Below are 21,609 nucleotides of genomic sequence, written 5' to 3'. Positions count from 1 at the left end.
TAAAGATTGGTTGTGGATAACGAAACAAAACAAACCAATATTTAAGAATGAAAGTGAAAGCAATATAAAATGGCCGAAGCCACTAGTTGATAAATGACTGGGGGACTACCCTTGAGCATGTGTCTCTAATCACCGTCTGATGTGTCCTTGGAAACTCTCATGCTGCTCATTAATAAACAGAAACTGTCTAAATAATCATTTCATATATGGCTTTTTATACAAATAGTAATTGGAACAGTTACCATCACTGCTTTTCGGATGTGAATGTGTTTCTGGGGATTGTAGTGTTTTGTCGATTGCTCAGTGGAGAATTCCATTTTAGGTCATCCTTAGGGTTCCTTTCATTTTTTTATTAAAGTGGAAAATAAATCATAACACTTGGTAAACTGGGAGTCTCAAGTGTGCATTATCACCTACCCGGTTACCTAAGAGATACATGTCATGGGTAAAGTATAGGCTTGAAATCAGGCAGTCCTGAGTTGGAGTCTGGATTTTTCTATTGTTAGCTGTGTGACCTTGTACAAGTTACTCAACTTCTCTGAGCCGTGCTCACTTCCTGTATAGAAGAGGGATAGGCTGAGAAACCACCTCATGGAGTTACTGTGAGGGTTTAGTTATTCATTAAACAAATGCTTATTAAGCCACTGCTGTGTGCCAGGCATATTCTAGACACTAAGGAAACAATAGTGAACAAGACAGAATGTAAGCTGCCCTCATAAAGCTTGCATTCTAGTGATAGAGATGGACAAAACCCCCAAAGATTTAGAAAATAATGTTAGGTAATGATAAGTGTTATGAAGAAAAATGAAGCAAGGTGAGAGGTTAGGTGACATTTGGGATGGGATCACAGGAGGCCTTTCTGAGGAGGCTATGTTGGAGCAGAGACAGAGGAAGTGAGTGTGAAACCTGAGGAAGGGGTGTTCAGGCAGAGGGCACAGCCAGCAGAGGCCCTGAGGTGGGAGCAGCTGTGGTGTGTTTAAAGAACATTAAAGGGCCAGTGAGCTGGAGCAAAGCCAAAAAGAGGGACAGCAGGAGAACATGAAACTGGACGTTTGACCAGTGCAGGGCTCCAAGGTCTAAAACCCCAGGGAACAGCCTTTGGGTTAGAAGCTCTCTCTACTCTTCCCTCATAAGGATGCACACACTTCCTGCTTACCCAGATACTACTGTTTAAAGGAGATGGCCATGGGGAGACCCTTGAGCTGGGAGACACCATTCTGACAGGGAACTTGAACCTTGAATTGACTGAATATTTAAGTCATGTTGGCCTCATCTCATGGTTTCACCAAGGAGAGGTCTTTACTGGCATGCCTGGCTTTTTTTGTAGCTGGGAAATTCCAGGATGTCTTCCAGAGAACCAACCATTGTGAACTTTAATTAAAGGCTCAGAACTTTCTTTTTAGGTACAAGCCCATATTACTAAGGGCACCCAATCTGTTTGCCTTTGATCCACCTCCTGAGGGGCCAGGAAAGCCTGATGGCTTTTTGTGAGACCAGGAAGGAAGGTGCTGCCTGCCATCCTGGCAGGCTGATGTGGGCTTGGCAGGAGTTGAGAGCAGACATTTTCTTCTCCAGGGGACAGGGCTGGCTCCCCTGGACACGCCCTGATGTCATGTCTGCTCCATGTCTTGCTCAGCTTCTGATCTGATTGTTTGGGAATGGTGCAGCCTCATTGGCCTCCATCACTGCCTTGGGCTGACCTGCCAAATGCCAACCTTGCATTTCAGGGCTGGCCGCCTTGTTCTGCTAGCCTTGTCTTTTGTTAGCCTGGCCTTTGTGCTTCGTTTAGGTGAAAACTCCCCTTTAAGTCTGGTGACAGACTGGGCCTGAAAGATATGTGTGCCTGACGTGGATTAAATGCTGTCTGGCTTGAAGGCAAGAGAAAGGATAGGTGATCTCCAGGGAATCTGTTGGCTTACAGATTATAGGACATGTGGTGTCTTTTTAAAACTATTTAAAAAATCAAAGTATAATATACATATAGAAAAGTGTATATACAATAAATATTCAGCTTGCTGAATTTTTCAAACTGAACACAGCCATGCAATCAGTACCCAGATCAAGGAAAGTCATTATTAGCACCTCATGCATGTTGTCCATTTTTTGTATTAGATTCTTCTTTAATATATTAATTATAATTGTTTTAAAATCTCTGATATTAATTCTGTCATCTAGATCAACTTTGGTTTTGTTGATTTCCTTATTTCTTGGCAATGGGCTTATTATTTTTTATGTGCCCCAAGATTTTTTATTGAATTCTGGACATTGTTTATGAAAGTACAGCAGAAACTGAGATAAATGGTATTTACCCCTGGAAATGTGCTTATGGCTGTTGGTGAGGGGAGTGGAGTCAATCCAGTCAGAAGCTGAGCTGTGTTTGGATTTTGTCATTGCATTACAGAGTCACCTTCTCTGTACCACAGACTTCAAATTCCTCCAGCAGTGGGATGTGCTCTTCCACATGCTTTCTGTTTGGCTATGGAAGGCTGAGAATCTTGCTCATTGTTCCCTTTCTGCCCTTAGTTCTCAACAGTCCTTTGCCACAGAGCAGTCTCCCTCTTGCCCCTCCCCCAGCAGTAGACTACTGATCTTATTACCTGGTACTTAAGGCTTTTGATCTGAATGAGAGATGATCCTTGAAGATGGATGGGCTTTCACTCCTGTATGCAACTAAGGGGGCCCTCTCCATTTGTCTACCTTTCCCAATATCCTCCCCATAAGGAGGATAGGATCTGTGAATGAATATAAACTACTCTTGTGTCTGGAGCTCCCAGTTATTTTAATCTGTTATGCTAAGCTACACTCCCCCTTCCAGAATTTAAAACATTTTAGCTATTTCTTCTTACTCACTTTTAGGGTGACTGCTTTTTCCTCCCATATACTGCCAAATAATTGTCCCATCTTTTTTTTCTTTTTCTTTTTCTTTTTTTTTTGAGGAGGAGGAGCTTGTCTCTTTATTTTTTCCAAAAAAAAAATTAGTTCACCTGGTTACTTTGCAACCTTGACTTTCTGACATGTTCAAAAAAATTCCACAGATTATCCAGATTTCTCTTATTGTTAGGGTGGAAGCTACATTTTCTTGCAGTTGTCTACGTCCTAAGTGGGAGCAGCACTTAGTATCTGGTAGTGGATAAAGAAACTCTATTCACTGTTCTTACTCTTTAGTGCTTCCATCAAAGAGTGGGCTGAGCTCTTATCTCCCTCCTGGATTTTATGTCAGAGACTCTTGAACAATAAAAGATACTGCTCCTCTGTAGATTGTATTTGTCTCATAACCAACATTTATTTAACAGAAAATCCCTTTTTAGAAGTTTAGTGTGATAATTTACTAACTTTATGAGCTGGGGATCAAACAGATATGGCTTGGTAAATTTTATTTTTAAAGTAATTTTTTAAATTATAAGAGTAATTCATTAACAAAGTAGAGAGTTTAAAAATGCAGAAAGATAAAAAAGAAATAAAAACCACCCATAATTTCATCAGCTAAAGAAATCACTACTAATATTTTATCAAATTTCTTCTAGTCATTTTTCCATGAGTACATTTATATTAGTTTATGTACACAAGTATACATCGTCGAGTATGTAATTTGTGTGTTTTGTTTAAATAAACTAGTTCCAAAAGGTGTGTTTTTCTGTGGGTTGAATACCATGGCAGTCATGAAATGATGATATATTATTTATGTTCATCTGGTGAAGATGTCAACATTTATGGCATGTTTTTAGTTTGCTGTTAGGGCTGGATTCCTCTCATAGTTATTTTATATGAGCAGCTAGGATAGGTGTATATATGTGATTCCAATGGAATGTAATTCATTTCAGAAAAGACCAGTTGTTGATTCCTTGCGCTGACGTCTTCCTTTCCTCATGTAATTTCCATCCCTTTTTATTTATGCTAATCCATTGTCAGGTTTAGAACCAAGAGGAATGAGGAAAATATATAATGTTTGTTAATATGTGTTATACTTTCTTTCTTTTCCAGAAAGTATTTTGGAGAAAAAATCGGACTGTATTTTGCCTGGCTGGGATTATATACGTCATTCCTCATCCCATCGTCTATTATTGGGGTGATTGTATTTCTTTATGGATGTGCAACAATCGAAGAAGATATTCCCAGGTAAGATGGTTTTAAAGAAAAAGGCTCAATTCCCATGTTTGGAGCTTCATTCCAGTTGCAAGTACATGTCACACAGCTCCTTCCAAAGTCCTCACTCTCTATCATTCTTCCCTTACCATACATGAAACTTTTCTCCAGAGACAGACCTGGGAGCTACAGGTCCTGCAAATGGCTTCAGAGCCATACTGGGCGTGGCCCACTTTCTTTCCTCATCAATGGTGTGATGGGGGCAGGCAGATATGTAGTAGTTACTCCTTATCTGCAGGGCATACATTACAAGACCCTCAGTGGATCTCTGAAACCGTGGATAGTACCCAACCCTATATTTACTATGTTTTTTTCCTACACAATTATATCTATGCTAAAGTTTAATATGTAGATTAGGCACAGTAAGGGATTAACAATAATAACTACTAATAAAGTAGAACAATTATAACAATATACTATACTAAAAGTTATATGAATGTAGCCTCTTTCTCGCTCTCTTAAAATATTGTACTGTGCTCGTCATTCTTCTGGAGATGATGTGAAATGGTATAATGTCTATGTGATGGAGACACATGATGGACTGAGGAGAATGACATAAGCATCGTGACATAGCGTTAGGCTGCTATAAGGGTTACTTTAACACAAGCACGGTAATACCGTGACAGTTGATCTGATAACCAAGATGGCTACTACGTGGGTAGCATACACAGTGCGGATATGCTGGACAAAGGAATGATTCACATTCCTTTGAATGTGGGACAGAGCAGGATAGCACAAGATTTCATCATGCTACCCAGAATACCATGCAATTTAAAACTTATGAATTGTGTATTTCTGAAATTTCCCATTAAATATTTTTGGACTGCAGTTGACACAAAGTAACTGAATCTATAGAAAGCAAACCTGTGGATAAGAGGGGACTACTGTATAAGAGACAAGGGTTTCTCTATTTTTGTATATAAAACTCCAGTATCGTCTGTCTAGTGTTCTTGATTAGGAATTCTGGGACCTGTTGTCGGGGAGCTAGGTTGTTGGGGTTCTGCCTCCCCCAGGCCATCTACAATGAGGGAAGAACTAATATTTACGAGATACCTATCTTGTGCTAGGTGGTTTCATGTACTAGTTTCTTGGATCCAGTAGAGATCAATATTGTAAATTCTGTAACATAGGTAATATTTTCACCTAACAGAGATGGATAAATTTGTACTGAGGTCACATAACTTGTCCGACTTCAACAACTAATAATTGCCAAGGTTGGGATTTGACCTTTGTTGCCTCCTGCCCCCAAAAGTCTTTGCTTTTTCTAATAAGCTGTGAAATCCTCCAGGTGCTCATATCCTCCTCAGCAGCCCAGTAGCTTCTACTGGCCTTGTCTGTGCATTCTCAGAAACTATGGCTCCTACTTTTCTCTTGCCCAATTGTGATCCCTAGAGAGCTGGACCTCAAGTTGATCAGAACTGGAAAACTTCATACCGCCCATAGAGAACCAATGCCAGTGTAAGTGGGTGGGGGATTATTGTGCTGCTTTACATCAGGACTCAGAACTTGTGCCCTGGGTCCTCATACAGGAATGCATGTGACATTGACCACTGCAGCTGGTCTATACATGCTGCAATGATGTATCTATGGATATGCACACACACTCATTTATGTGCAGGTATGTATGCATGGAAAACATGAGCATTAGCATTGCAGATGTATCTTATTGCCTGTCAGAATGCGCAATGGTTTACAAACTGTGGGTATCAACCCATTAGTGGATTATGGAATCAATTTATTGGTGATCTATTAGATGAACTAGAACAAGATAGGGTAGAGTCAAATGAATGTTACGTTAGTTATGTTGTACTGTTCGTTTTCATCACAAGAAGGAAGTATAAGTATTGTTGCCTGAGATTTTATTTAGTTAGAAGAGTGTTTATGGGGAAAGGGTATGTACGTATTTGCATACTGGAATCTGATGTAAAAGACTTTTTCAAGCTGTAGGTCACAGTCAAAAAAGTTTGAAATATACTGTTATAAAATGGAAATTTTGGTTTTTCAGTTTTTCAGACTCAGGAAAGGATGTGGCAAAAAAAAAAAGGTGTGAATGATAGAAAAAAATTAAGTGTATTATGAAGATGTTTTTTTTTAAAGAACTGCTGTTGAATCATAATTGTATATCCATCCAAAGTCCAAGCTCTGTGGGCCTGATAAAAACTCACAACATAGCACTCCTCATCAACAAAGGAATGGTGTCCAAATCTCAATACTAAATCTAAACAAATTCACACTCTTTCAGGATCTGTATCTATCAGCCATTCCCAAGCATCAAGAAAAACGTGCACTATTCCTGGGATTATTTTAGGTTTCTAGTGTTGACATTAAGCTTGGTAGTTACTATCGATGTATCACTTTGAAAGCCTTTTTATTTTGTGCACATTAGAGATTCACAGGAAGGTGCCAAGATAAGTCTGAGGGTCATGATGTACCCTTCGCCAAGTTTCGCTCCATGGTTATGTCTTATATAGCTGCAGTACCATATCAAAACCAGAAAATTTATATTACGTGGAACTTTAAATGGGACCTTTTATTGCCAATAACTTTGATATGTGAGATACAAGTATCACTTGTAAGTAACAATTCCATATGTGCGTGATACATCTATAGAACTTTCCTCTGCCTACCAAAGGATTGGTTCCATTTGTTAGGCATTTGCTTACATGGGTAGGAAAGACTGGAGCATTGAAAAACGCTGATTAATCTAAACCACATTGAAAAAAAAATTGGTTACTTTAGGTCTGAGACTTTAATAGCAGATGTTCTTTCTGAATTTCCTGATAATTGCCTTGTTGTACCTTCTCCCTTTGTGCTAGCACCTAACTTGCAAACAGTGAGTCCCTCATTAAGAACACCACTCACTTGGTGGTTTTATCAACCTTCTTAGGCTTTCTAGAGAAAATGATAGATGGAAGAAATATACTAACTAGAAATCTGTGGATTATGCAATTAGTAAACATCCCAGACATGATTTCAATTCTAAATGAACTTCCCTCATCTTTCAGCTTGTCTAGAGGCAGCCTCTCTCAGAGAACACAAGTCATTTTAATGTCATCCTGAGGCAGAATTTCTCCAGAATTCTCTTCAAATTGCTTGCATCACCCCCCACCCCCGAAAAACACCAAAAACAAAAACAAAAAAAATCCCCAATTCAATACATATAAAACATTCTGACTTCAAATCTAATTGATATGGGGAGTATCCATGCTACAGTGGCTGCCATTTTGTAAAAATGATTGGTGGTTGACTGTACTGTAATTTTAAAACCAATAATTTACCCAGTGCTTAAGTTTCAAAGTGCTTTGCACCAAGTTGATTGCTAATACTTTATTAATTCCTGACCTTTCAGCACTGACTATATTGGATTAGGATTAGGCTGACTAGGATTATCCCTCCCCCAAGTCTATGTGTAAAAAAATCCCCTGAACAACAAAGTGCCTAAACACATGTTTAGAGGGCAGCACTGAGAATTGACATGTTCTCAGACATGGCTTGAAAGCACAGCTCTTTAGTAGAATTTATTGAGACCAACAACTTTCCGTGTGAATTTGTTTTCCAAGAGGGTACTTCCCTCTCTGAAAGTAGCAACTCCTCAACTATGCAGCGAACGCTTATCTGGCCCAGAAGACTTAAAACAAACCTCACTCTCCAGTTACCAATAAGAACATGTCCAGGTGAAACCAGCACAGCTGAATTTATTGGTAAGCGATTGCTCCTCAATACTGTCGATGTGAATGGGTCACTGCTGTTGCCACTTGCCAATGGGGAGCTCAGCAGCAAGTCAGGGGAGGATCTAGGATTTAGCCTCAGAGGCCTACAGTTTCCATTCCCTCACACAGAAGTCCTTTCTCTGCCAGGGACTTAATAGCTTATTAAAAACAAGCCTGAAAGCTGGGACTTGACAGACACTAACAGCCCTTGGTAAAACACTTCAACTTCTTAATGAAGGGAAACCAGATCCAGGCATCCCTTCGATTTCTGGGGTAAATCTACTTCTTTTGCACGCAGGGGACCAGCTTACTCACCTTGGCAGTGCCTGCCCCCTTGCCAGCCATGCTCTGCAGCACCCTCTGCTGCCTCTTATCAGAGAAAACATAGCTACAGTTTTCAGCATAGGAGCTCTCCTGCCTCCCCATTGCCGTGTCTTTAGCTGCTCTGTGACAACAGCCAATGCTTCATTTGCATGAAATCTTGAGTTCTCCACCTTTTCCCCTCAACTGTGAGCTTATCCATATCTCCATCCCCGGGGTGGGGGAGAGATACTACACACCAGAATGATAAGTTCGTTCATTTTCGTACCAATATATGGTGTGGAGAGATATTGGGAAACTGGTTATGGCTGGTAGTTCTTTGATTCTTATTTGCAACCACTCATGTGAGATTAAATTTGTTGGATCCAGCTCTCCACTTAATGAATGAATGGAATTTCAAATATATCCATCAGCCCATTAAACAGAAATGTAGTGAGAATAGTTTAGAATATACCGTGTTTCCCCCAAAATAAGACCTAGCTGGACAATCAGCTCTAGTGTGTCTTTTGGAGCAAAACTCAATTTAGACCTGGTCTTATTTTACTATAATATAAGACCAGGTCTTTATAATATGATATGATATGATATGATATGATATGATATGATATGATATGATATGATATGATACCGGGTTTTAGATTAATTTTTGCTCCAAAAGACGTGTTAGAGCTGATTGTCCAGCTAGGTTTTATTTTTGGGGAAATAGAGTAGGTGATGGTTATTTATTTGACTCATCCTTCACTCTCTAAGTATCATGGAATCTAAACTTAGGAAGAATTTACCTATTCTTTCGTTCTCCCTAACCCCATTTCATTGTTATGATAATTTTTATGAGGCTGAGGTTATTAACCCTCATTCTGCAAATGGTCTTGCAGCTGCTGCACTTAGAAAAGTCTTCCAATCCAGGTCTGGCTTCATTCTTCTTCACATGGCTTTTCCGTCTAGAAGTAAGAGCTTGCGTTGGTCCAGCCACATACTCATGTTTGTTTCTCCTTGTGCCCAGTCTCACATATTTGTGAGACAGAGAGTAGGTTTAAGAAGACAGCCTGTACTTGAATGATGATGATGAGATCTAACTTCAGGCGATGATTTATTCACAATTGTTCATGTTCTTCACTAACCCCACATACGCCACAGATTTTGAAGGGGCTTTCTAAGGCACCAGTCGGTGTACAGAATCTCTGACAGATTGTCACTAATTTTCTGTTGGGACACTTCTAGTGACGGGGGCTCCATACCTCAGAAGGTGGCCCATTTATTTTTTTTTTTTTTGGACAAAATACAAGAATAACACTCCCACAGTGAAGAATCCACTCTTACCTTTTTAAAACATACCACGAGTATGAAGTTGATAAGCTCCGTCCTGAATTCAGAAGTGGGAGATGGCTTGGGGGTGGGTCCTGCCTGAGCTCCACCTGACCCAGTAGCCTCTGTCCACTGCAGCAAAGAGATGTGTGACCAGCAGAATGCCTTCACCATGTGTCCCCTGTGTGACAAGTCCTGTGATTACTGGAACCTCAGCTCAGCCTGTGGGACAGCACGGGCCAGCCACCTGTTTGACAACCCGGCCACTGTCTTCTTCTCCATCTTCATGGCTCTGTGGGGTAAGTGGTTATCATGAAACTTGCTTATATGTGTGGCACTTTGAGACGGCTGCAGTGACCATGCGCGAACAGCCAGACCCTTTAGTGTACTTCCTTCAGCATTTAGTCCTTGTGTCTCAAGAAGGATTTTAGGATCAATAGATTTCTTTCCTTCACTCATATATGTGAAAAGAACTAGGGATATTCTTTGGCTTTCCATATTTTTACAAACGATGTAGTAATGTTAACCTTGTAATTAGTCTCATGGTATTTATTCAGAATTTGAACCAGTGCATGTTTTGGAAACCCTTAGCACACCCGTAAGGTACCTGCAGGAACATCTACTAAGACACGTAACGTCAGAGCTATCATCCAAAATAACACTCAGAGTGGTGGGATCTCAGCCATCATCACATAGTTAGCTGGTAGTAAAGGTGGGCCTATCTCCTGACTCCAGATTCAGTGCAATTTCCAGAATACCATAAGTGTAGACTGTAGAGATTTTATGTAATACCAGAGTGGTGTTTTCAATCTTCCACCAAAGGGATTTGTGGAGGAAAGAACAAATTGTTCCTTCATTGTCCTTCTCCGCCCCTCCACCCCTCAGAGCATCAGGGTGGTAAACTTTCTGTGGTCCACAGCGGTCTGACCACACACACACACACACACACACACACACACACACACACACACACACGGACTTCTATTCTCACAAACTGGAATAACAACCCTGTGGTAACTGAACATTTCCAAGAAGGCACACCCACACGTATTAAAAAAGGGACCAAGTCAACATGTTTTAGCCCATCTTGAGTAGCCACCTGCTTTTTACTCATCCTGGATGTGCAGGCCCTTAGCTTTCCTGCTGGATCATGGGCAGGCAGGGCAATGGTCCTGCTGAGGCTTTTTGATTTATGACTGACTCCACAGGGCCTGAAGGACCTGCCAGGATGGGGCTGTGAATCATTCATCCCTGAAAGTGTGAGGACACAGGGAGAGGTTTGTTCTCAGCAGTGCTGGGAGTACTGAGTATAACCTTTCTCCATTCCCTGTAGGAACCAGACTGGAAAGATTCCCATATCACTAGGCCGTCTAGGAAAATTTTCAGGGGACACTCTACTCTCAGGGAGAACAGCTGCTGCCCAGGAGCACACGGGCAGTGATCAGCCCATGAAAATAGGGACAGGGAGTAAGAGGAAATGGCACTTGGGGCCATATTGCTCTACAATGTTCGCAGCAAGGGTCAGTAGAACAAACTGAAGTTGAAGCTTGGTGCCTGGGACGTCACAGGCAGCGCTGTCTTCTCGTCAAGCGCGGCCATCTTATAATTGCTCCCAAATCCACTTGACCTGATTTGGAACTTGGAATATGCATTCCATGTTTTGATACACTGCAACCCTAATCCTCATTAATTTGTCTTGCAGATATTACTGTGATTGAGTAGCTGAAGCTTAATAACACTGCTTAAGGAATGCATAATTCCTTGTTGTAGAGTAACTTGGTTTTCAGTTGTCCTTTCCCGCTTTCAAGCCCCAACAACTGTTTCTTCTTTCTCAAGAGCTGTCACGAACAGATCTCTCCCTCCCCTCCTGAAGTCCTCCCCCTACCCCAGCTCCCTTCTCTTTCTCTCGTACAGCAGTGCAGGGAAAGCAAAAAGGGTGAGATTGTGTCAGAGCTTCCTGGCATAGGGTAGAGTTTGGTTTTGTTTTTTTAACAGCCTTGCTGTGTTTTATGTGATTGTATATTTGGGTATAGCAGCCAGGAGCCTCTGGGCATGATTGCCTACAAATTACAATTAAAAATAATAGTAATGCCTCTCATTATCATGATTATTATGATCAGTGGTGCTGTGCTGGGTGGGCCTGGGCCATGGACCAGGCCCGCCAGGAAGAAGGCTGGGAAGGAAAACTGGTTCTCCACAGAGAGACTCATCAGGCTGCTGTGGGGTGGGAGTTGGGGTTGCCGAGACGGGGTGCATGGAGGGGACTAGTCAGGAGGACTCGGGTCTGTTGGAGTCTTCAGGCCCAGCTCCTCTGCGCTTCTGGCCTCAAATCCCAGGGAGCTCTGGAGAGAGCAAAGCCCTACTGCAAAGGGAAGTGAAGGAGAGGGTTTCTCAACTTCCTTTTGAGCAGAGATTAAGGACGTTGACTTAGGAGACTGCCTGATGAGTGCCTCGGTCCTGAACCTTCCAGCTGGGGCTCCCAAGGCAAGTCAGTGTGACTCTAGCTCTGTGTCACTGAAGTCAGTACTCTTAACCAAGGTGCCATGCAACGTGGGGCACGGCACTTAACCTTCGAGCGTCATGGTCGTCATCTGGTAAATGGGTGAAGGAACACCTATCCCCTAGTTCTCTGACAAATGAATGAGGTATGTGTGCAGAACACTTAGCACGGTGCCTGGCACGTAATGCGCACCAGGAGCTGTGAGCAGCTCTTCGTCACTATGACAGCCCTCCCTTGTCCTTATGACCTCTCTTTCAGTGACTCTTTTGCCCCTCTCGTCTGTTCCCACAGTCTGACATCTGTCCTTTATGGACACTGCAGCCAGAAGCACTCTGAGCCCTGCTGTGTGCAGAGCCCTTCTTAGGCACTGAGAAGAGCAGAGGAAGAGGAGGGGTATCCTGCCTGGTTTCAGAGCATCCCCAGGCCGGTGCCAGTGTCGGGAGGTCCGTGTGCACTCATGTGAAAGAGCCTCAAATCCAAGGAGAAAACATACAGATCAGTCCACTGTCAGGTTGCACCAAGTAAAACAAGTACAGCATTAAGTAACTGCACATTTAACCAGTTCGTGGGTGTTTGTTATGCTCAGTTCTGTGCTGTGCCCAAGGTAGAGAGCAGCCGGGAGCTGAGGAAGAGTTTACGGACCTGTTGTTACACCGCAGGCCTGAACGGCAGCCAGCTGCACAGCGTGGCATGCAGCAAAGGTCACCAGTCTCTTGTGGCATGTGGTGTAGAGATGTAGACGTGGCCTCAGGGAATGTCAGACCCCTTCCCTTTCTGGGGTAGCAGACTATAAGTAGGGATGCGGAGGAGAGGGCACCCTTGAGTCTGCTCTTATGGAAGAAGTGGGACTTGAGCTGGTCTGGAAATGATGAGGATAGACATTGGCAGGTACATAGAAGAGGGGTCAGTTTACACAAGTTGGGGATGAAGAGGACAGTGACGATATGAGGTCAACAGCATGCAGGTGTGAGGCACGTGCTGACAAATGGTGGGACGGCCTGGGGATGCTACCATGGATCTGGCCAGGTACACAGGGTTGCAATATCCAGAGAGAACTTAGGCCGTCCAGAAGCCATTGGAAGCTTCAGCAGGGAAGGTGTCGTCCTCCTTCCTTTCCCCACCCCTTCTTCACTGACTGAATGCCATTGTTCTTCAAGACTCAGCTCACATGCAGCAAGCACTGCCTCTCCTGCATGCCCACAGCTTTTTATCTGCATCCTTCTTAAGGCCCCAATCACTTTGGGCCCTGTATTGTGGTAAAGTGTTTTGTATATTGGAGATACCTTAGCGAGGCCTGGTCTTTTTTCTTTTTTTCAGGATTAAAAGTTTATTCAACTTTGCAAGAGATTTATTGTAAAAAGGCAAAAAGAAAGGTCATGAATGCAGGAAATGAAAAATAGCCAGGCTGTTGGGGAACTGGAGCTGGAGGAGCTATCAGAAACCACAGACCTCTCTCCTTTCAGGGGCTGCTTGGTTTCTGCCATGCCTGCTTCTCTTTGTGTCTCTTGGTTTTAGTTTTCAAAAGAGAGAATCTGGTCCATTGGCAGTCTCTGGGTCAGGCATTCAATCCTGGTATAACAAGCCATGGCTGTAGAGTAGAAGGTGTTGAGACTTTCTGGAGCACGTTGGGCTGGCCCTTCAAGGGGTGATGGTTGGAGCAGGCAAACTGACCAATGTGTAGATATGGTAGGCATTAAAAAATATTTTCTAAGAAATGGACGAATGAATGAATACCACTTAAGGGAGATTAGTCTATCAGCTGCATGCAACATGGGTTGGAAGGCTGAGGCTCTGGAGTCAGAACTATTAGAAGACTGTTACATAACCCCAGAGTGAGATGATTAGGTCCCGCAGAAGGGAACTGGTGCTGGGGACAGAAAAAAAGATGGGGAAAAAGTGAGAATGCAAATGAAGGTGCAGGAAGAAAGAATGTATGCATAGGCAAGATGAGGTTCATCAAAAAACACTACAAACCCTTCCGTTCTTATTTTATTTATTCTTCCATCCTTTCTCATTTCTTGAGATCAATGTTTACCCGCTTCTCATAACATATAAGTGGAAAAATGTGTGTATGTCTGTGTGTGTGTGTGTGTGTGTGTGTGTGTGTGTACACCCCTTTAAACATATCTACTGTACTGTCAAGGATGTGGAAAGTATTTTCAACTAGAAGTCAGAGGAAGGGAAAAAATCCTTTAAAGAGAGCCCCTAAATTTGAAATCTGTAAGTTTATTCTCTACCACTATTGGCAAAATCCAGAGTACTCAAAATCCACTCTGAAATTAATAGGATTTTTCCTTTCTTTTTAAGCTACCATGTTTCTTGAAAACTGGAAGAGATTACAGATGCGACTGGGCTACTTCTGGGACCTGACTGGTGTAGAAGAGGAAGAAGTGAGTTCTCTTGCATGCTTCTCTGGGTCTTTGCTTTGCTTTCATTCTGGAAATAGACCATTTGGAGTGAGATAACCACTTATGTGTACTGTCACCTCAGCTAGTCACTGGCTGGGTCTTACTGTGACAGCTTTTCTAGCTTGGCTCCATGGGCTAAGCCATGGTTGATAATGCACCAAGACCAAGAATTCAAGTTGCCTTTCTACTTTTGAGCTGTAAGACATTGGGCCAGATGTCTCAGGTCCCCTCTCTGGGAAAAGAGATGGCACAAGAGGCAAGCCTTGTAGTAGCCTTGAGATTTAATTCAACATACTTCTGTCTCCCATGTCATTGCTTCTAGCGAGCATAAAGAGACCAGGAATTGCTCCTGGGTGACCCAGAGCATACTGAGAGTCAAGAGAGAGGCATGGGTGCCAGACACTGGTAAGCCTTTATGCCTATGGAAGAAGAAAGAATCGCTACACCATTATAGTGTAAGCCAGTACACCGCGTATGAAACTGGAGAATGAGCTAAGGGTTAAGGGTAGGTGCTTCTAGAGCCTAGTTTTATGGAGAGATGATATTTAAAGGATGGAAACAGGTTAACCTTCCTTGAAGGCTCTTTGAGGGCTAGGGCCCCAGTCTTGATGCCGGTGAGTTGACTAGGAGCAGTGTACACATGGTTGTGCACAGTTATCTATTCCCACATGCTGCCTGGACTGAAGAGCAAATGTCAGTATTAGATAGGTGCTCCTAAATTGTGGACACTGTGGATGAGGTGCTGGGGACAGCATCTAGAAGGACCAGGAAGCATTTCCAGGTGGCTGAGTACCCATTTGCAAAGGTTGGCCACAAGCATTGCAGTGGCTGCTTGGAGAACAGGCCTTTTCCACACTCTGCAGTAATTCATGTGCCTTACCTTGGTCATGGGACCTCTGGCTTTGTGGCTGTGATGTTATATGGCCAACCAAGTGAAATACCCAATTTAGTCTTGTTCTTGAGCCTGTGTGGCTCCGCATGATTTCTTCTCCTTAATGCTCTAATTAGTCAGCTTGCCTTTGAGCAGATGGTCATTCCATTACCATGTATTGAACACATGTGCTCACTCTATCCAGTCCTATGTGTGAAGCATATGCCCCAAGACTGACAGCCTCATAGATTCCATGATAAACGAGAAAATGTACATATGGGTTCTGCCTTCAGAGAGGATGGAGTGTTCAGATGAAGCCACACTTTCTACGAGGTCCCAGGAGCTCCTGGGGCTTGACTGACAGAAGCTAATAGGACAAGAGAAGTCCACTGAGCTGAATGAAGATTGGCCCACTTCTGAGAGAAAGACTCTTGAGGTCTGACAGGTCCCCTTTCAACAAACACAAACAGGATCCAAAGGAGTCTTGCAACAAGTCCCTTGGCAGCGTCCTGCTGGTTCCACAGGGAGGCCCCTTAGGCAGGGGTTGCATTCACCCAGGGGTGTGGCTCTTGGGTTTGGTTGTTCCTTAGAGGTCGGGTGATGATATGATGATGGTGGGTCTTACAAACACTTGAATAGTGTCACCTCCTGTTGTACTGGTTATGTTTATTAGTCACGCGCAGTTTCTCCTCTCCAACATCGTGGCACATCTTGGGTAAGCCAAAGAGCAGTCTAGGAGTCTTGTTGGCGTCTGGAATCTCTGATATATGAAAAGTGTCAACGAAATATGTGTCCTCTGAGTCCACTGTGAGCCAGCACCTGAATCCCTGCCTAGGCATTATTGGTAAATGATACAGGAACATGAAGTCCTTGCACTTGTAGATATTTGTCCTTGGACGCTGTGGGAAGACCTGCCAGTGAGGCCAGGTGTTCACTGTTAAATTCTTGAAGTAAGTCACATGTCTTCCCGCTCCAACATCTGCCTTGCTTTGACCATGGTCTTCTTGATTAGCTAGGTGTGCTTTCCCATGCCTGGTGACTCACTATTTACGCTTGTATTGCCGAATGGCTCAGTGATGTCTCTTGAGCACTGGTGTACTTGCCAATGAGTTACTCACTTAGGCTGTACAGGAAACAGGTCCAGGCAAGTGAGTTTTAAGATTCCCTATGGCCACCTTTAACTTTGATTTTTATTAGTCGCCATTTAACTTGTAGAATAATGGAGCAGGGAGGAAATTGTTTTGTTGTTGCCCTAACTCCCAGCTGTAGGGCATGTCTGTTTCTCCAGCTGGGATCTGGCGTATTGGAACTTAAAGTTTGAGGTATGAGGATAGTCGGTGGGATGAACTGATGCGTCACTCTACCTTTGATGAAACTGCTGTGCAAAGCATGTGGCTTCTCTTTGTATCAGCTGTCCATTTAACATTTTCTCTCTCCCTTCTCAACACCGGCACCATCCCCAGGAACGTGCCCAGGTTTGGTTCTCAGTGTGGTAACAAGTGTTATGTGTCCCCTCTCTTTCCCCCACATTGTGCTCCTGGTCTAGACTCCTCGTGATTGTGTGTGCTATGGCAGCTCATGTCCAATAGAATCTGATCCAAAGTCCTGACTTTACTGTACTTGTGGTGTCTGGTTATAACCTGCAGGCCAAGGTCGCTCTTTTGCCTGTTTACTAACTACTCTTTGACTCTTGGGTTTTAGGAACACTCCCGACCTGAGTATGAAACCAAAGTTCGAGAGAAAATGCTAAAGGAGAGCGACAAGTCAGTTGTCCAGAAATTGGGGACCAATATGTCTGAGAGGGAGGATGAGGTAAGATGCTGGTGCTTGTTGCTCACTGTCTTCTTTATTTCTTAAGATCCTATTGTCATTTTATTTGGAACCTCTTCGTGGACAGAGACTGCATTGTGAGAAAGCCTTGATGGGTGGGACAGGGTGGAATGAGAGAATGACATTTCTCATTGTCCTGCAGTCAGAGCTCAGGGCAGCAGCCTTTTTGCCATGACTTAATTTGTCTCTCTTTCCTGGGTGATAATGTCTGGACAATATGGGAGAGCAGGTTGGAGAAGAAAGAAATGGCTGTCAGGCATGGTTTCTCTGGACTCCGTCACCTAAATATCTCATAATGATAACCACCACCATCATACCAACCAGCACGATGACCACTAACCCTTATTGAATGCTTGCTCTAGGTCAGGCAGTATTCTAAGTGCGTTGTATTATTCTCTTCTCACAATAAATTTAGGCCGACACTATTGTTACGTAAATGAATACTAATGAAAAAAATTACGTCCACAGATTAAGTCATTTGCCAGAGGTCACTCAGCCAATAAATGGTGGGTAGATCAGGGATTCTGACAGTCTTTGCATCTATTCATTACGCATACCGCCTTTCAAGGGCGATGAGAAGTCAAAGGGTAAAGCAAGAAATAGCTCTTAGGGCCAGTAGAGGCAAATCCATGCCTGCATTTGCTGGAGCTACTCATACAATGTTCCTTACATTTCATCTTATCTGGGTTGGCCTCCAAAAGTAGGAATGTGATGGTGAACATGTCTTCTGAGCTGTATTTCTGAGTTTGATGGTGGCATTCAGACACTGAAACAGAGCTTCAGAATCTTCTGTGATCTGTGACGGCTCAGAGTGTGTGTGAGGCGGGGCTCCGATGCGGGGGCTCCTCTTTGGCAGTGCCTGTCTCCTCTGAGTGCCACACTTCCTTGTGTGTGTGTGTTTATGTCTTTCCTAATCTGGTTCCCGAAAAAATCAACAAGATTGAAAATCTGTTGTTTTTGCATGTGTCTTTTCTCCATTTTGGATTTGAATTCAAATTTTGTTTAATTTTACATTCTTTAAGTTGAAACCATTCATGTTAACATGCAAATTTATTCAAGCAGCAAAAGAGAAGAATGTGTTGTTTTTGAGCCCAGAAATCTGGCTTTTTTTTTTTTTTTTAAATAAAATAAGACTTAGGCCGAAGAGAAAGGAAGGTGGCCTTCTGAGTTACCGTTTTCCTAGACAGTTAAGTCCAAGACCACCAATTATTCAGGGAAATAATGAATTCATTCTTAGGAAAGACTAATCATCACTGCCACCCTCATCAGAAAACAAGCATTCTGTGTCCTGTCAGTTTTGGCAACTCCATGCAACCTTCTTTCTCCACCCCCGAGCAATATACAATAGATAATTTTATGGAAATCACATGTAACTTTTATTGACCACTGACTCATTTAATTTTAATTCATAGATAGGAATGCCAAGGAGCTGGAACTGTGTACATGGAGGATGTGGTTCTAGTATAAACATTGTTTGGATATATATGCATGATAGGTCAAGTAACTCTCAGGAACCATGAATAATTGAAAAACATCTGAATGCATTATGAATGATACATATGTTTATGTTTTAGCATTCAACATCTATTTTCAGTACACTGTTGAGAATGCAAAGCTCAAAGCATCTAATGCCTTATGGGCACCAGGGGGGAAATGACCTTCCCAAATGAGCAATGTAAGATAAAAATGGCCTGCAATTTGATTGTCAGCATCCTTCTGTGTTCCCTCAGTTCTTTTAATATTGGAAATACTTCTGTTCTAGCTGTAAATCTGCCAAAGGTGGGGGATGAAGGGAGGGGCACCTGGTGCTGCCTGATGGGAAGGATACCGCTCTTGCCACAAAAGAGCTGTGGTCAATCCCTACTGTGTGAGAAGGCTCTGGGGGCTCCATCTCGTGTGGGATATTTAGGAAAGGCACCTTATTCTGGGAAATAGATAGGGACAAAGAATCAAAGTCTAGCTGGTGGTCTTGGCTGTGCTTCTTTCATCCCAAAGGATCACCATGGCTCTGTCTCCATTGTAAGTAACTTTGAGGCTGCATATCCGTACTTCCCCTTCCTTTCCTTCCTTTTGAATGATGAAAAGCTACCATTTATTGAGGCCCAGAGTGGTATAGGAACTTGCGGAAGACCACATAGCTAGTTGTGAGGGAACTGGTAATCAAACTCAGCACTATCTGATCCCCAAGAACCATTGCTTTTTAAAAAATTTTTGAAGCTATAAAGTCGCTTTTTAAAAACATCTGTAGTGAGATTTACTTCTTAGACCATAAAATTCACCCATTTAAAGTATACAATTTATGGTTTTTAGTATATTCACAGATTTTTAAAAAACTTTTAAATTTATTCTAAGTGTGTTTTTCCAGGACTCGTCAGCTCCAAGTCAAGTAGTTGTTCCAATCTAGTTGTGTAGGGCGCAGCTCACAGTGGCCCATGTAGGGATCGAACTAGCAACTTTGTTTTAAGAGCACCGTGCTCTAACCAACTGAGCTAACTGGCCGCCCCTATTCACAGGTTTTTGCGGTCATCCCACAGCCTAAGTTTAAAATATTTTTATCACCCCCAGAAGAGATCCCAATAGAAACCCTATACCCAATAGTTACCAAGCCATGTGAAACAACTGTTACTTTCTGTTTCTATAGATTTGCCTATTCTGAACTTTCATGTAAATGGAATTGTGGAAAATATGGTATTTAGCTTCTTTCACTTAGCGAAATGTTTTCATGATTCATCCATGTTGTAGCTATGTCAGTAATTCACTGCTTTTTATTGCCAAATAATATTCCGTATTTTGGATATACCTCATTTTATTTATATATTCATCATTGATGAACATTTGAATGTCTTCTATTTTTGGTTGTTATAAATAATACTGCTATGAATATTTGTGTACAAGTTTATGTGTGGGTGAATGTTTCATTTCTCTTGAATACATAGGTAAGAGTGGAAATACTGGCTTATATGGTAAACTGTACGTTTAATATTTTGAAGAAGTGCCATACTATTTTCTAAAGTGACTGCACCCATTTTACATTTCAACTAGCAATGCACTAGGGCTCCAATTTCATCCATCCTAGTTATATGATGTGTTATTTTATTGTGGTTTTAATTAGCATTTCCTAATGACCAATGATGTTGACCATCTTTTCATATGCTTATTGGCCATTTGGGTGTTTTCTTTGGAAAAATATCTATTCAAATCCTTTGCCTGTTTTTTAAATTGGGTAATTGTCTTTTCATTTTTGTGTAAGAGTGTTTTACATAATCTGGACACCAGTCCCTTATCAAATTATATGATTTACAAATATTTTCTGTCATTCTATGGGTTTTTAAAATTTGTTTATTAACGATACAACTTGAAGCACAAAAGTTTTTGATGTAGTTCAATTGATCTATTTTGCCTCTTGTCAATTCTGCTTTTGTTGTCATATCTAAGAAATCATTGCCAAATCCAATATCATAGAGATATATTCCTAGGTTTTCTTCTAAGAGTTTTATAGTGTTAGCTCTTACATTTAGTTCTATGATCCATTTTGGGTTAGTTTTTGTGTATGATGTAAAGGGTCCATTTTTTTTTTTTTTTACTGTGGCTATTCAGTTGTCCCAGCACCATTTGTGGAAAAGACTATTTTCCCCATTGTTATTACCCTCATCAAGAATCATTTTACTGTAAATGTAAGAATTTGTTTCTAGACTCAATTCTATTCTGTTAATCTATATGTCTCTCCTTATGCCAGTTCCATGTTGTCTTTTTTACTGCACATGTGTAGTATGTTTTGAAATTGGGAATGTGACTATGACTTTGTACTTCTTTTTCAAAATTAATTTGATAATTCTGGGTGTCTTGCATTTCCACGTGAATTTCATGACCAGCATGTCAATTTCTGCAAAAAATTCAAGCTTGGAAATTTGATAGAAATTGACTTGAATCTGTGAATTAATTCAGGAAGTTTTACCATCTTAACAATATTAAATCTTTTATCTATGAACATGGTATGGTATAACTTTCTATTTATTTAGGATCTTCTTTAATTTTTTACCACAATGTTTTATATTTTCAGTGTTCAAGTCTTGCAAATCTTTTGTTAAATTTGTTTACACAAAATTATTTTATTCTTTTTTATTCTATTACAAATGTCATTGTTTTCTTAATTTCAATTTTGGATTGCTCATTGCTAGTATATGGAAATATAATTGAGGTTCGTATATTGATTGTAGTATGCTACAACTTTTCTGAACTCATTTATTAATTCAAATAGTTTTTAGTGGATTCCTTAGGATTTTCTATTTAGAAGATCATGTCCTTCTTCCTTTTCCACTCATTGTTATTATTATTATTATTATTATTATTATTTGCCTAATTGCCCTTACTAGAATCTCTTGTACGATGTTGAATAGAAGTGATGCACATGAACTTTGTCTCGTTCTTGATCTTAGGAGAAAAAAATTGTCTTTCACCAATAAGTATGATGTTAGCTGTGGCACACTGTCTTTTAAGTCTCTTTATGAAGCTTCTCTGACA

At 41.6% G+C, this 21,609-nt stretch overlaps 1 protein-coding gene across 1 annotated transcript in view; it reads left to right on the top strand.

The window, feature by feature from the left end:
• ANO2 (anoctamin 2) overlaps nt 1–21,609 on the top strand; it is a 309,723-nt gene that overhangs the window by 152,606 nt on the left and 135,508 nt on the right. Inside the window, exons 11-14 of the mRNA XM_081059630.1 lie at nt 3,982–4,116; nt 9,618–9,778; nt 14,287–14,369; nt 16,960–17,070. Of these exons, the coding sequence (XP_080915756.1) occupies nt 3,982–4,116; nt 9,618–9,778; nt 14,287–14,369; nt 16,960–17,070 (490 nt within the window). The remainder of the gene's footprint in view (nt 1–3,981; nt 4,117–9,617; nt 9,779–14,286; nt 14,370–16,959; nt 17,071–21,609) is intronic.

Source organism: Rhinolophus hipposideros, assembly GCF_964194185.1.
Source record: "Rhinolophus hipposideros genome assembly, chromosome: 9".
NCBI lineage: Eukaryota > Metazoa > Chordata > Mammalia > Chiroptera > Rhinolophidae > Rhinolophus > Rhinolophus hipposideros.
The sequence above is the reverse complement of the archived record's forward strand: the minus strand, read 5'-3'. Positions and strand labels throughout refer to the sequence as shown.